Source organism: Pungitius pungitius, chromosome 2 (assembly GCF_949316345.1).
Source record: "Pungitius pungitius chromosome 2, fPunPun2.1, whole genome shotgun sequence".
In the NCBI taxonomy this organism is placed as follows: domain Eukaryota; kingdom Metazoa; phylum Chordata; class Actinopteri; order Perciformes; family Gasterosteidae; genus Pungitius; species Pungitius pungitius.
In genome coordinates this window covers 21,291,539-21,305,518 of record NC_084901.1, presented here as the reverse complement: position 1 = coordinate 21,305,518, position 13,980 = coordinate 21,291,539, and the positions used below count along the sequence as shown (strand labels likewise).

At 44.9% G+C, this 13,980-nt stretch overlaps 1 protein-coding gene across 2 annotated transcripts; it reads left to right on the top strand.

The window, feature by feature from the left end:
- Positions 1–437: 437 nt before the first annotated feature.
- Positions 438–13,899, top strand: f8 (coagulation factor VIII, procoagulant component). 2 transcript variants are annotated; one of them, XM_062560604.1, is made up of 27 exons: positions 438–617; positions 813–907; positions 1,088–1,210; positions 1,994–2,206; positions 2,691–2,873; positions 2,963–3,066; positions 3,244–3,364; positions 3,457–3,727; positions 3,835–4,000; positions 4,098–4,185; positions 4,324–4,541; positions 4,657–4,801; positions 5,021–5,230; positions 5,934–6,685; positions 6,825–6,967; positions 7,413–7,578; positions 7,685–7,924; positions 8,172–8,397; positions 8,480–8,662; positions 8,803–8,919; positions 9,381–9,452; positions 9,631–9,716; positions 9,820–9,975; positions 10,169–10,313; positions 10,440–10,588; positions 11,288–11,470; positions 11,745–13,899. In XM_062560604.1, the coding sequence occupies exons 1-27, from the start codon at positions 472–474 to the stop codon at positions 11,898–11,900; spliced, it is 4,857 nt and encodes a 1,618-aa protein (XP_062416588.1). In that variant the 5' UTR covers positions 438–471; the 3' UTR covers positions 11,901–13,899. The 2 variants fall into 2 exon arrangements, with proteins under 2 accessions (XP_062416588.1, XP_062416587.1); XM_062560603.1 differs by having other exon boundaries at positions 810–907.
- The last annotated feature ends 81 nt before the right edge of the window (positions 13,900–13,980 follow it).

The window sequence follows — 13,980 nt, the reverse complement described above, 5'->3', positions numbered from 1 at the left end:
TCTCCGTTCCATTCCTAAAAGGAAATTATGATCATCTCAGGAATCTTCCCGTCATGTCATTTTACTTTTTGTACTTTAGTCTTGCCTCCAGTTTATTTGTACATCCCAATATCACAAATTAGTTTCAGAACGATCTGTACGGCACACGAACCATCCTCTGTCCATCGACCCCCGCCTCGGGAAAATAAAAACTTCCCCAGAAAATACTCTTTACCGGGGAAGAGAAAACCGATACAAGTACAGGCTACGGTTTCTACCGTTTTTTAATGATCCATCATTTTAAGTATTCCCGAGAGAAATGCCCCCCCCCCCCCCCTCTTAATGGACAATAACACCGATGACCTCTTGGCAGAGATTGCGGATTTTACGCATCGCGCACGCCCACAGGTGCAACTCCCCCCCTCCCCCCCGTCCTTATAAACGCCGCAGTCCACGGGAGAAGCCCGCACACTGACCCTGGACACGTCGGGGATGATCGCGATGAGAGCCGCCACCCTGCTGCTGCTCCTGGGCTGCTGCGCCGGGGACGTGAAGCCGCCCCCCGCGGTGAGGGTGTACTACGTAGCGGCGGTAGAAGTCGGTTGGGACTACGTCCACCCAACAGGGTCCGAACAAAGGTGAGTCCGTCTTTTGGTTCGCAACTAGCTTCTCTCATTTGGAAAAAAAAAGAAAAATGGGGAGTTATGTTTTCCAAATCCAGGCTCCTGCTTCCGAAAGTTAGACAACTATAGTTAAGGGAATTGAAAGTCAGATGGATTGTTTATAAGTGATTATCTTCTTATAATTTCATCATTTTTTTCTTCTACAAGTAGATCCAAAGATCCTCCTCAAAAGTACGTGAAGGCAATATACAGGGAGTATACAGACTCTACATACACAGTCCCCAAACCAAGGCCAGCATGGACAGGTATTCATGGTCTACATATTATATTCTAGTAGTTTTACAGTAAAAAATGTGATTTCAATACTGAAAAGTGATTGCTTGACTTTTCAACACAAAAAAAAGAAAACATAACAATTCTTCCGTTCTGTTACGGGGGTTGTTGTCCTAAAAGGGGATGTTATATGTTGTGTCCTCCGGTTGCAGGTATTCAAGGTCCCGCTATTGTCGCCCAGGCTGGCGAGCGGGTGGTGGTCCACTTCAAAAACCTGGCCTCTCAGCCCTACAGTATCAGCCCTGTGGGGATCACCTACTGGAAACAGTCGGAAGGTAGAAAATAAACGATTGGACGGATTTACGGTCGTTCTCTGACCTACTTTACTTTCAGGGGGTGGACGTGCTCATCGTTAGTCAGCAGCACACTTCATAACTTTTTTTGACTCATATTTAATACAAAATCTGTGTTGTAGCTCATGGCAAAACTCTTAGTGGCCAAAATACAAACTTAATCTTCTTACTCACATGTCTTTTTGTTTTTGCTATTCTAAAGTAATTCCAATAAAGAAGAAGAGGCACACGACAATGATGTAAATGGCACATTGCTATACTAACCACAGAGCCGCACAGTGTTGCCCAAAAACTGCCCATTCTTGGGAAATTACAGCGAGCAACGCTAACAATTTTCTTGTTTGAGCAAACTCTTTTCAGCACGTTTCAGCCAAACGGCAAGTCTTAGAGCATGATGACTTATTCCAGAATCATGATACCCAAATGTAAATAATGAATAATCCCTGATCCAAGGAGCTTTTGAAGATTATTACCCTAAACAGAAGCCATTGGCATTCGTCCTAACGGTGCTGCAGATCCCAAGCAGCCGTTGTTGTGGCCTGACTCAGGATGGATTCCTAAAGCGGAGTTAATCATTCTCTGAAAAGCTGCACCTGCTAGCAATGATTCAACATCTGGAAGCGTTTTTATAGTTCTTCATTTTGTACAGTATACGGTAAATAGCGCAGCGGATTACTCGCATTCATGTGACACCCATTTTCCTGCTTCGACCCTCCTCCTCTGCTGAGATAACGCAGAGGAGTCACTCTCCGTCGTTCTCCCCAGGAGCCGGCTACGATGACTCCACAGCGGGCCACGAGAAGGAGGATGACGCCGTCTCCCCCGGAGGCTACTATGAGTATGTGTGGGACATAAACCCCAAAGACGGTCCCACCCCCAGTGACCCGGAGTGCCTCACCTACTCCTACTCCTCCCAGGTGGACACGGTCCGAGATTTAAACTCGGGACTCATCGGCGCCTTGCTCATCTGCCAAAAAAGTCAGTGTGTGCTTGAGCAACGGGTACAGACTGGGCATCTAATCCCACCTACGCACATACTTAACCTCGCACCATGTCTGTAAAGCTCTCACATTAGTGTAAGATAACACTGTATTTGACAACTAAATGAAAACATCAAAAGTCAAATCAAGTTTAGTAGTTCCTGAGACATTTAGTTTGAAGCCAAAAGTGTGAGCATAATGTTGACTCTAAAGAAAAAGTGAGGAAAACCGGACATGAAATTCACCCAGTGAGTACCTGGAATGCAAATTGCTACAACAATCCTTAAAATAAATACTCGCTAGGATGTTTCATTCTGGAACAAAGTGGTGGACCAATTGACCAGCAGATTGTCATTCCTGCACTGAATAAAGTAAAACGTAAACAAATGTATAGGATTAAGAATATTAGCTGCCCCTGCATGTTAAATAGCTCTCTGTAGCCTTGCAGGCGTAGCATCACATGTGGTTTTGTTCCTTCACAGGTGCCTTCAAAACCGACGGCCAGAGGAGAAACCGGGCGTTTGTCCTGCTGTTTGTAGTGTTCGATGAGACCAAGAGCTGGTACGGGCAGGTAGGAGAAAGGAAGAACAGAGAGAGGTTCAAGAAAAGCATCGGCCGAAAGCAATACCACACCATCAATGGATACGTCAACTCCACGTTACCCGGTAATGAACCAGAGCGGCTGCAGGCGAGGAGACTGTTCCATCAAGTTGATCTGTTCGGGTTGATTCACTCTCCCCGTGTCTGTGTGCAGGTTTGACCATGTGTCAGGGCCGTAATCCTGTGATGTGGCATCTGATCGGGATGGGCACAGCTCCAGAGATCCACTCCATCCAGTTCCAGGATCACACTTTGCGGGTAATTAGGTCTTGTAGGACGTATTTATAGGAAGATTAAAAAAAAAGTCTGATCAATCAAAGCAGCAGGGTATCCTCGATTTTAACAAAGTATCAGTGATGCAAACTCTTTTTTTAGTTAAAGTAGAAAAAAGTCAAGCTAGAAAGTTTAATGGACACTCGCGTTGTTTTTTTTTAGGTGTTGAACCATCGCAAAGTGGCCGTTGAGGTGACCCCCATGTCATTCATCACCGCAGAAATGAGACCTGCTACTTCCGGCCGCTTCCTTATGAGCTGTCAGATCCACGCTCACCGCCACGGTAACAAAGACGAGATAAGCCTCTTGGATGTGCTCATTCACTTCCTCCATTCAAACGAGACATCTCTTTTCTCCTTGTGTCCTACCGCTCAGGCGGCATGGACGCATATTTCACGGTGGAGGAGTGCCCTGACCCCGTGGTCGAGCCGGGACCCGACCTGCGCAACGTCAGACACGAGGACTATGTGGATGGCGGCGACGACTACAATGACAGCGGCGAGAGTTTGTTCAACACCATAAACTTTCTGTCTAATCCCCAAGTGCAAGCGAGAGCGAGCGGAGGACAGCCACGGGGCTGGCGGCATTACATCGCTGTGGAAGAGGTCACCTGGGACTACGACTTCCATCCGAAACCCACGGTCAGGTAGGAAAGGTGGCGGCTAAGAAGGAAGAAGAATTAACAGAGTGAGAGAGGATTTGAAATTGATTGAATTGTCCTTTTTCTTTTCTTTTGTATCTTTGACACATCAGTGAGTTGCAGTCAGGACATTTGGTTCCCCCTCCCCATCACCTGGACTACAAATATAAAAAGGCCGTCTATGTGGAATACACAGATGGATCTTTCACTCAGAGGAAGGACCCTGCCAGGACAATGCTGGGTCCACTGCTGAAAGGAAAAGTCAACGATCAAATCCAAGTGAGTGAAGGCAGAAAATATTCAATTTGGTCCTTTCTGCATGGTCCGATATAAAAGACTTTCTAAATCATCGCCCATTGGTTTCAACTGTCTCCAGATCACTTTAAGAAACCTGGCTAGTCGCCCGTTCAACATCTACCCAAACGGCCTCAGCAAGATCTTTCCGCTGTTTAAATCTGCAAACGGTAATCAAGGAACCAAAGGGACTGAACCCAGTCAGCCGTTTAGATCAATGAGCCGGCTTGCAACGTTTCTAGTGCATTATCGCTTCCTGCTCGTCTTGTGTGGGTTTCGGTTTTATCTATCTCGTTTTATTAAAACAGCTGCGGAGAAGGACCTGCGCTCCATGGGCGTGCCCCCCAACGGGACGTTTAGCTACGTCTGGAGCCTCACAACAGAGGATGGACCCTTGGAGGGAGACCCCGGGTGTCTGACCCAGCTGTACCAGAGCACGGTGTCTCTCGAGAGGGACTTGGCCTCGGGGCTGGTGGGCACCCTGCTCATCTGCAAGCCCAGCACCATGGACACCAGAGGACGTCTGGTGGGGAGCATGTGTAGAATAATAATGAATATGCTAATCGGAGGACGTTCCCTCCCACTTGCACTAATAATATAATGCCCTGTGTCTCTTTTACCGAATCGGCTGCTGAATGCAGTTGGGCCCAGATAAAGAATGGAGCCTGATATTTGCTGTGTTTGACGAGAACAGAAGTTGGTACTTTAACGAAAACATGCAGAAGTCCAGCCGAAGCAACTCGAACATCTCAGACCCTGAATTCTACAGCTCAAATGTCATTTACAGTAAGATAATTCTTCATCACTCTTAGTAAACGCTTTCGTATTCATGCATTGTCATTTGATTAAAAAAAAAATAAAATAGATTAAAAATAATTGAATTAATAGCTGCTTCAAAGTAATACTCTCTGTTCATGAAGTCTGTTGTTATTTGTGTGATCAGCCCACTAGGCATCAAGCCATCACATCATCGGTTTAGTAACTCTTCCTTCCTCTTACCTGCAGGTATAAACGGCGGCATGTTCAGCGGGCGACAGTTTGTGTCGTCTAAAAGCGACGTCGCTTTCTGGCACGTGGCCAACGTGGGCACTCAGAGTGACTTCCTCTCGGTTTACTTCACGGGAAACCTCTTTCAGTACCAAGGCCTTTACAAGTCCGTCCTCACCCTCTTCCCCATGACAGGCATGACCGTTCCCATGGAAACCGAGCTGATGGGTGAGACTTGCATCCTGTCTGTGAGATAATTTAATGCTTTGAGATTTGTGATGCTGAAGGCCTGTGGACCTTTTTAGCAGGGATTGTTGGTTACTGACTATGACTGACTTTAACTGACTATAATATAGGTGCAGTAAAATAACAGAGATATAATTCTATGCTTCCTGTGGAAACATGCACTACCTTTAAAATGTAAAGTGGTCCTGAACTGAGCAGGAAGATCCACAGAGTTTTAACTTCAGAGAATTGGCTTGTTTCCCGGAAAATGCCATTTAGACTTGGGGCATCTGCTAACAGCACAAACATTGCATACGAAGGCGCCAGTGTTGGCAGGGATAACAGTGATTACAGGGGAGGAAACTGAAAGGGGTGCAGCTATTTGTATCGTTTTTCTACAACAATACAAAAAACTGTGAGCAAAGACACATATTTCATACATGACATGTGTCAGATGAAGAGAAGAAGTTGATGCATAGAAATGACAGAGAGAGAGAGAAATATGGCTTTACAGATGCACTGACATGCCTAGATGCTAAGACTGTAAACAGCTGCAGATTTTGACCAATTGACGCCCGTCAATGCATCAGGATAAAGCAGATATGCGACCTTTTAATAATAAACAATAGAACAATAGTTGTGCATGTTTTGGTGCGTCATCCTCCCGGATGGTTTTGCTCTTGAGTCATATATTGTCTTTTCCCAGGTGAGTGGGAGATCAGCGCCTACGATGGCCGCCTCAGGAGAATGGGAATGAGCATCCGTTACAGCGTCCTCCAAAGTGACGATGGAGACAGAGTTGATCGTGATAGGATTCCAGAGGATGTGTATGATTATATCGATCAGCGAGATCTACAGCCGAGGGGCAGAAGACATCGAAATCACACACAGTTGGTTGCAGTTCCAGTGTGTAAGAAATCCCTCGCTAACAACAGCTTAGCTGAAGTACAGGGACGAATCCCACAGGATGTCTTGCAGGAAATAGAGAGGGATGGGGAGCTGACAGATTCCCAGAATGGGAATGAACCAGGAAGAGAGGGAGGTGGCAGGCGGAGGAGACAAGCAGAAGGCAACTGGACAGATGTAGATCTCAATTCTGGTACTTCAGGACACAGAGGACCGGGGATGGAGATTGGAGAAGATGCTGTTAACAGGACTGAGGCAGCTGCCAATGAAAGTAACAAAGCATCAACGGTGAGCAATGGAACTAATGGAGAGCCGAAAAGTGGCAACGAGATCTTACAAGAAAGTGAACCACCACTGAAAGCGAAGGACTCAACTCTCAGGCCTACCAATTCAGATGAGATGCATCAAAACTCAGTACCACAAAACCCCATCTGGTCTGAGCCTGAACAGTTTTCAGGAGATCTGCCTGGTCCAGAATACAACCGCACTGTTGACAACAACATCACAACGGGGATTGATTTGTCCCTCGAGTATGATGACTACAACCAAGAGGTACAACTGTCTGTGTGTGTGTGTGTCTCCTGTACATTAGTTAAGTGTGTATATATATATATATATGCACACACACATCTGTTGTCCCAAGTCAACATCCATTCCTCTCAACTGCATCAAATACTAAATTTGATTATAGGTGAACTCCACATTGGTTGGAGTCGCTACGGATTACTTGGACCTGCGCTCCGGGAGGACCAGATATCTTCAGCACTACATTGCTGCTGAGGAGATCAGCTGGGACTACGGCATCAGGAAGCCACAACAGCTCATCAGACCCACGTATGAGCCATATTTCATCCAGGTTCCATGTAGGGCCTTAATGGGGTGGTTTTGTGGAAAATTCAATCTACCATTAGCTCTAAAGCTTATTAACACGGTTGACATGTTGTTTTCGTCTTTGTTTGTTTAATTTATACATAAACAGAAATATAAAACTGGACATTGTTTGGTTTTTTGCTAAAATGATTGTAATCTAATGCACAGAGATGAGCTTTTTCAATAATTTTCTATGTGTAATGTTTAACTTTTGTCATCTTAACATACTAGCATTAGCACTGTTAGCATTGCTCAGTTAGCAGGCTTTAGTTGCTTTGTTAGCATCGATTGTCATCTGTGCCAACCGCAAGCTTTATTCGAAATAGCATAAAACAACCAAAAGTACAACCAAAATACTACTCTAATACCAATGATAAGGCAGCAGTATTGATTCAAATTATCTTTTTAGAGAGATGCGCCGAGGGATGAGGAAGTTCCTGCCACAGTACAAGAAGGTGGTTTTTCGAGCCTACAGCGATAAAGACTTCTTACGTCCTCTAGACCGAGGAGAGCCCCAGGAACACCTGGGACTCATGGGACCTTTCATTAGAACTGAGATAAATGACGTCCTCACTGTGAGTATTCTAGTCACGCAGCAAAATAAAAGGATATTGAATTATTTTGTACCCTCACGTTCTGTTGTTGCTTGGTGACGTATCTCTTCCCTGTGTCTTATTCAAGGTGGTCTTCAAGAACAAGGCATCTCGGCCTTACTCCTTTCACCTTCAGGGGGTCTATGACCTCAGCCAAGGGGCTGGCAGCGATCAAACCCACGGCCCCTCTGCTCCAGCCGGGGTGCCAGGAGAGCCGGTGGCCCCTGGAGAGGCTCGGACGTACAACTGGAGAGTAACCAAGAAACAAGGACCGACCGACAGTGAATTTGACTGCAAGGCTGGGGCTTACTACTCCACTGTTGATAAGGTCTGGATGGGTCTTCACCTTAAGCCTGTTACCACTTCATCTCACATGGATATGCAGCATTTACTCTTTTTTTCTGTATTCTTTTGAATACATTCTTAATAAAAATGTATTTCCTTCCAGGAAAATCCAATGGCAATCACAAAAAATAATCCCTGTATTAATAAAAGTTTCCTCTTTTCTAATTAGCAATACTAATAATACTGAGCTATAATTACATAAAAACAAGTCTTTCTATTCCATGTTGCAGGAGAAGGACCTTAACTCGGGTCTGATTGGTCCACTAGTGATCTGTAAGTCCGGTACCCTCCGTACTCAGAACACGCAGCCCAACATCCAGGAGTTTGCCCTCCTCTTCCACAGCTTTGATGAAACTAAAAGCTGGTACCACGAGGAGAACCTGCGGCTTCACTGCATTCCGCCTTGTGTGGCCAACACTGAGGACCCGTGGTACCACATCAGCAATAAGTTTGCAGGTGGAGAAAAATGGTCTCATCTCATCTCTGCTCTCATCTCAAAAATAAAATCTCACATGTAACGCCTGCGTTTTCCCCGCAGCAATCAATGGTTATGTGGCAGAGACGGTCCCTGGTCTGTTGGTGGCCCAACACCAGCTCGTCAGGTGGCATCTGCTGAACGTCGGAAGTGACGGAGAGTACCACGCTGTGCACTTCCATGGATTACCTTTCACTGTTCACACTGAAAAGGAACACCGTATGGGGATCTACAACCTCTTCCCTGGTAAACAGGCCCACACAGACCCACACATGAAGACAGTAAACACAACACAGTTCCTACCTTTTTACTGTCTCTGTTTTACGTAATTATATTACATGCACTGTGAGAGCTATTTATTGACTATTTTTGAATGTGTCACTCAGGAGTGTTTGGCACGGTCGAGATGAACCCCCCCACAGTCGGCACGTGGCTGGTGGAGTGCACCATTGGAGACTACCAGCTGGCCGGCATGAGGGCTAAACTATTGGTCTATAATCCACGTAGGTGCACATATATGTGAATAATGTCTGTATGGTATTGATATTTAGAATGTCATTTCATGGAACAGAGCAGTAATAGTGGTTTCATTCTAGCCTTTTTATTGGTCATTGCTAACATCAATGAAAGGTGGAATGCATTGATCCAGATTTCCACCTATCCAACAGGTTTCAGTTAGATTTATATTTGAAAGACCAGGACATATTTTGAAATTTAGAACCAATGATCCTTTCAGTGCACTTGTCATCCCATTGTATGAATAATCAGCTGTATTTTGTGTGATTTATGGGGCTTTTATATTATAGACTTCTTGTATTGCAATATGTAATATCTGAAGAAATCTTGTATACAAACTTTTAATTCTTCTCATGAATGTAAAAAAAGATATAAAGATATGTACTGTTCAGATGAGCATAGAGAAAATTTGGGAAACACAATAATGAGCAGGAATTTTCATGTGCAGACTGTGTCTTTCCTCTGGGAATGAAATCAGGAAGGATTGAAGATTCCCAGGTCACTGCCTCGGATCACATGGGTAAGACGGTTTTTCATTTAAAAGGGTAAACCCACTAAGACGACCCTCAATATGTGTTTACCCCCCCCCCCCCCCCCCCCCCAGTCCTGTGGCCACCATGCAGCTTTATTAAATCTGAAAGCCAGGAAATGACCCCCACTGAGTTGGATTACGACCGTGTTTACACATGTGTTTCCAGACCACTGGGAGCCGAGGCTGGCGAGGCTGGAGAAGTCGGGTTACATCAACGCCTGGATAGGCAGAGGCGACATGTCGTGGATACAGGTAAGATATACAGCCTTTCTCCTGTTAACTATTGCCAGCAATGGTACAAGATCTGACTTCAGTAATATCATTTTCTTAATATCTTCATGTGTGTGGTTTTTAGGTGGACCTCCTCAGGCCCACCCTGTTGCACGGTTTGCAGACTCAGGGCGTCAGCTCCAAGCTGAGGGACAACTACATCACATCCTTCCGCATCTCCTACAGCCTGGACCAAGAGACCTGGACCACTTACAGAGGAAACAGAACCAAGCAGAACGGAGTTTGTCCTCTACTCTTACTAGTGTTAAACGTACCGAGAAGTTCTAGTGGTCTCTAATTGCAGCTGCGTGACCGTGACATTTCGCTGTCTCACCGCGAAATGAATACAGCAACAAATAGTTCAATGTAATAAGTTGCCAAGTACGTTTTGGTAATCCTTTCTGACCTGAAATGTATGTGTGGCTCTCGTTTAGGTGTTTTATGGCTACATGGACAGCTCCAAGGTTAAAAACAACCTCTTCTTTCCACCATTTGTGGCCCGCTACATCAGGATTCTCCCCCGAGACTTTGTGCAAAGGCCTGCTCTCCGTCTGGAGCTGCTGGGATGCGATCTCAACAGTGAGTTACTCCGGCAGCAGAAGAATTTTACCCCGTGTAAAAGTGTATAAAATGACTCCCGTGTGTGTGTGTGTGTGTGTGTGTGTGTGTGTGTGTGTGTGTGTGTGTGTGTGCGCATGCAAACAGGCTGCTCTCTCCCTCTCGGCCTGCAGAAGAGGCTGATTCCTGACGACAGTCTCAGTGCGTCCTCATTTTATTCATCTTTACTGAGTAGCTGGAGCCCCAGCCTCGCACGCCTCCACCTTAAAGGCAGGAACAACGCCTGGAGACCAAAGGTCAACACAGAGACACAAATGACACCACGCTATCTTTCTGCTCAACAAGAAGCTACAACATGAGACATGCTAAGATAAGCTACATGCAACTTTGAAGTCTGCTTTGATGCCAGGATCCAAATGATGTCCTGTTTTACCTGCAGCCACACATAGCAACCATGTTAACTCTCTCACATTGTTACAGGAACACTCTTCTTCGCCCTTCTTCTTCTTCTCTATTTCCTCCTTTGCCCCAGCTCAACTTGAATTACTTTTCTGGTTCAAAAATGCACGAGCTGTGATTTATAACAGGCTTAAACTTGGCGTCATTTTTCTTTGTTGGGCTTTTCTTGTTGCCAGGCAACTCTTTGCATATCAGTTGGAATCAAAGGGGATCATGAATGTTGGTTCAATGAATTAACATGGAAATAAATCCCCACATTGAGTGTTGGTGATGTTGTTTGGTTCTGCAGTGTGCATCGACGTCATGTTAGTGGAAAAAGATAGGCTGCCAGAAACAATTTCCGAGTTTATTTGGGAGGGGAAGTGGTGTGGTGTTCCCTTTGGCCATCCCTACATCTGTTTTTTGTTTTCATTTCCATGGCTTACTTCTACCTTGTTGTCGGAAACTTGCATCTATTTATTTAGTTTAATGCTTGAATACTTTGATTTTTAGTTTATCAGATCTGAAAATGTTTCCTCTGGCCTTTTCCTCCGCAGAACAACAACCCTCACGAATGGCTGCAGGTTGATTTGGGGACGGTGAAGCGCATCACAGGGGTCATAACCCAAGGAGCGCGAGAACTGTTCTCACAGATGATGGTGACCGAGTTCTCAGTCACCGTCAGTCACGATGGTCACTCCTGGAGAAGTGTGCTGGAGGAAAGCTCCCAACGGGAAAAGGTACATATCACAGTTTACCAACAGAAGAAGGCCAGTCTCAGTGATGCTGCTAAAACGGTCCTGGCCCTTACTCGTTTCACACATTCCTCAAGTTAATCATTGACTCAGAAGACCCAATCTGTGGCAAAGCTTCCTTACTGATACAGTTACATGAGTCACTCTGTTATGTAGCTTAGAACACACACAAAAAAGAAGCATATTCAATTCTGTCCGTGACGCACAGTCTTTAGTTCAATGATTCATTCCCGTTCCTCCGCTCTTTTTCCTTCCTCAGATCTTCCAAGGAAACAGCGACATGGACGAAGAAGCTCTCGCTGTCTTCGATCCTCCTCTGTTCGGCCGTTACCTCCGCGTTCATCCGCGCGGTTGGATCAATGACATCGCCCTGCGTCTGGAGGTCCTGGGCTGTGACACACAGCAGGGGGCCTGACGCTTGCGGGACAAACCGCCAGCGCCGCGCAGCATCGGCGTGGTCGCGTAGTCCATCCTGGTGTCATTTCGGAGCACTAGGCGAGCTGTTTGTTTCCGTGGCCACAACTTAGTTTGCCTTTTGGCTTTTTTATTTTGAAAGGTTCTTGCTTAACGTACGTTAAAAGGAACATGTTGGTAGAAATATATTTTAAAGATGTGATTTTAAACAGAGCCGCACTGAGGCAAGCAACACAGAAGGCCTTTTGCTTTACTTTAACTTCAGAGAAAACCTTTAATGTAAGCGTGTGTAAATATTGCAGGTGGATGTATAAAGTTTGTTGAGGTATATTGTCATATATCTATTTTTCTGCTTTTATTAGAATTTGTATAAACAATGAATTGCAAAAGGTTTTCCTGGCATTTATTTACCTCTGTGTGACTCCGCCTCGTGTTCACATGCGCTTCTGTTCTTCAGACGTGTGTTTGAACATTCAAGAGGCTTCAAACGAGGTCATTTCCAAGCAACGAGAAACTGCTTCCTGTCCTGTTCTTCGTGTGCGTGTCAGAGGAGGATGTAGCCCTTTCTTCCCTCCCCTCTTTCCAGAACATTATCTCTGTTCTCTCTTTGTCCCGTCTGTCTTTGACCTGTCCAAAATGTTCCAGGACTGTTATTTTGGCTTATCCACCTCCACCAGGCTCTCCCTGCAGAAACAATGAAACGCTCCGCTCCGACGTTGTTCCAATACGAGTAGCAATCCACAGTCCTATTGAGCTGAGGGGGAAAGTACATTCACAGCTAAGGTGATGAGATGATGAGATGACCGGAGGGGGGAACGGCAAACAGCAAACGAGCCGTGTTGTGTTTGAAGTTTTTGTGAAACGTGATAACACGAGCAGCCTTAATCACCTCAATATCAGCACAGGAAGTGAGGAGGCAGTTGAGTGTGTTTTTTTCCGGGGACAGGACAAACGTTGGCGGGGGACGTGTCACATGGCATCTGTCTGAAAACAATGACACACTCTCAGAATCTCAGAAAAGAGTAAAAAAAAGCCAAAAGTTATCCCCTAACAATGAAAGCCCAAACCAGTGACACCGTAAGACTTGATAGCTGGGTGTCGAACAGCAACCTTCGTAATGTCAAATTGCCTCTACTTTAGTAAATAACCGATTTTTACAGGTTCATTTACCGACCGCACTCAAAGTATTGGTATAAAACAATGGCTGGTTAGAAGAAAGAGAACAAAGATCTTTCAGTGGAAATGTTTTGAAGTGTTTTTTGGTTGAAGGGGCTGAATCTCACAAGTGAAAGGTGTTAGAGCTGCTAACACTCACATCCTTCTTAGTTTTGCTATCAGTTTTCTAAGAGACCAGAAACGCCATCTCGCCTTTACCAACGCGGACAAAGTCGTGAAACGGTTTCTACAGATTCCTGGAATTCGAATGCTTGCGCAATACGTGTAAATGTCCATAAGGTTATTTTCAGTGAAGCATCTTTCATTATTCCAGCCAAGTACGTATTTCACACTCATCCAAACAAAAGTCTTTCGACTGTTTGATGCAAAAGTATCGTTGATCAGATTTGAACCTTCCAAAACAAAGATTCGGAGTGAAATATCAAACAGTGTGAAGGACTCACTGATGGACGGATCAGTGAGGACGTGTTTCTGAGGAGCGTAGGAGAGAAAACGATGTGACACAACAGGAAGAATTACCGCTGTTTTAACACTCCTGCTTACATCACTTCTGCTTTATTCCCTCAAGCCTCCAAAGACCAACAGGCCAAGATAAAGTGAACCGTATCACTTTTGTTTTTTTCTTACTACGTGTGTGCTCATAATTGTCCAATGTTAGTACATGAATGGTTTAGAATGAAAGAAACCATTTCATGTAACCACATTAGTACACGTGTGTGTGTGTGTAACTGATTTTCATACAAGTTTGACTAGATTACCAGTTAACATGAAAAAGATTATTAAAATCTTATAAGAGTAATATTATTATTATTATAACTTATTATTTATTTTTGTCATTTGTTTCTACATATGTATAACTGTAAGAAATATGTAGGATAAGCCAGGTGTTTGGAACACAGGAATAA

Coding starts and splice junctions, on each gene's coding strand:
- f8 (XM_062560603.1), top strand. CDS start 472: ATGATCGCGATGAGAGCCGCCACCCTGCTGCTGCTCCTGGGCTGCTGC. Junction 908..1,087: donor ACCAAGGCCAGCATGGACAG/GTATTCATGGTC, acceptor CTCCGGTTGCAG/GTATTCAAGGTCCCGCTATT. Junction 3,067..3,243: donor TCCAGGATCACACTTTGCGG/GTAATTAGGTCT, acceptor GTTTTTTTTTAG/GTGTTGAACCATCGCAAAGT.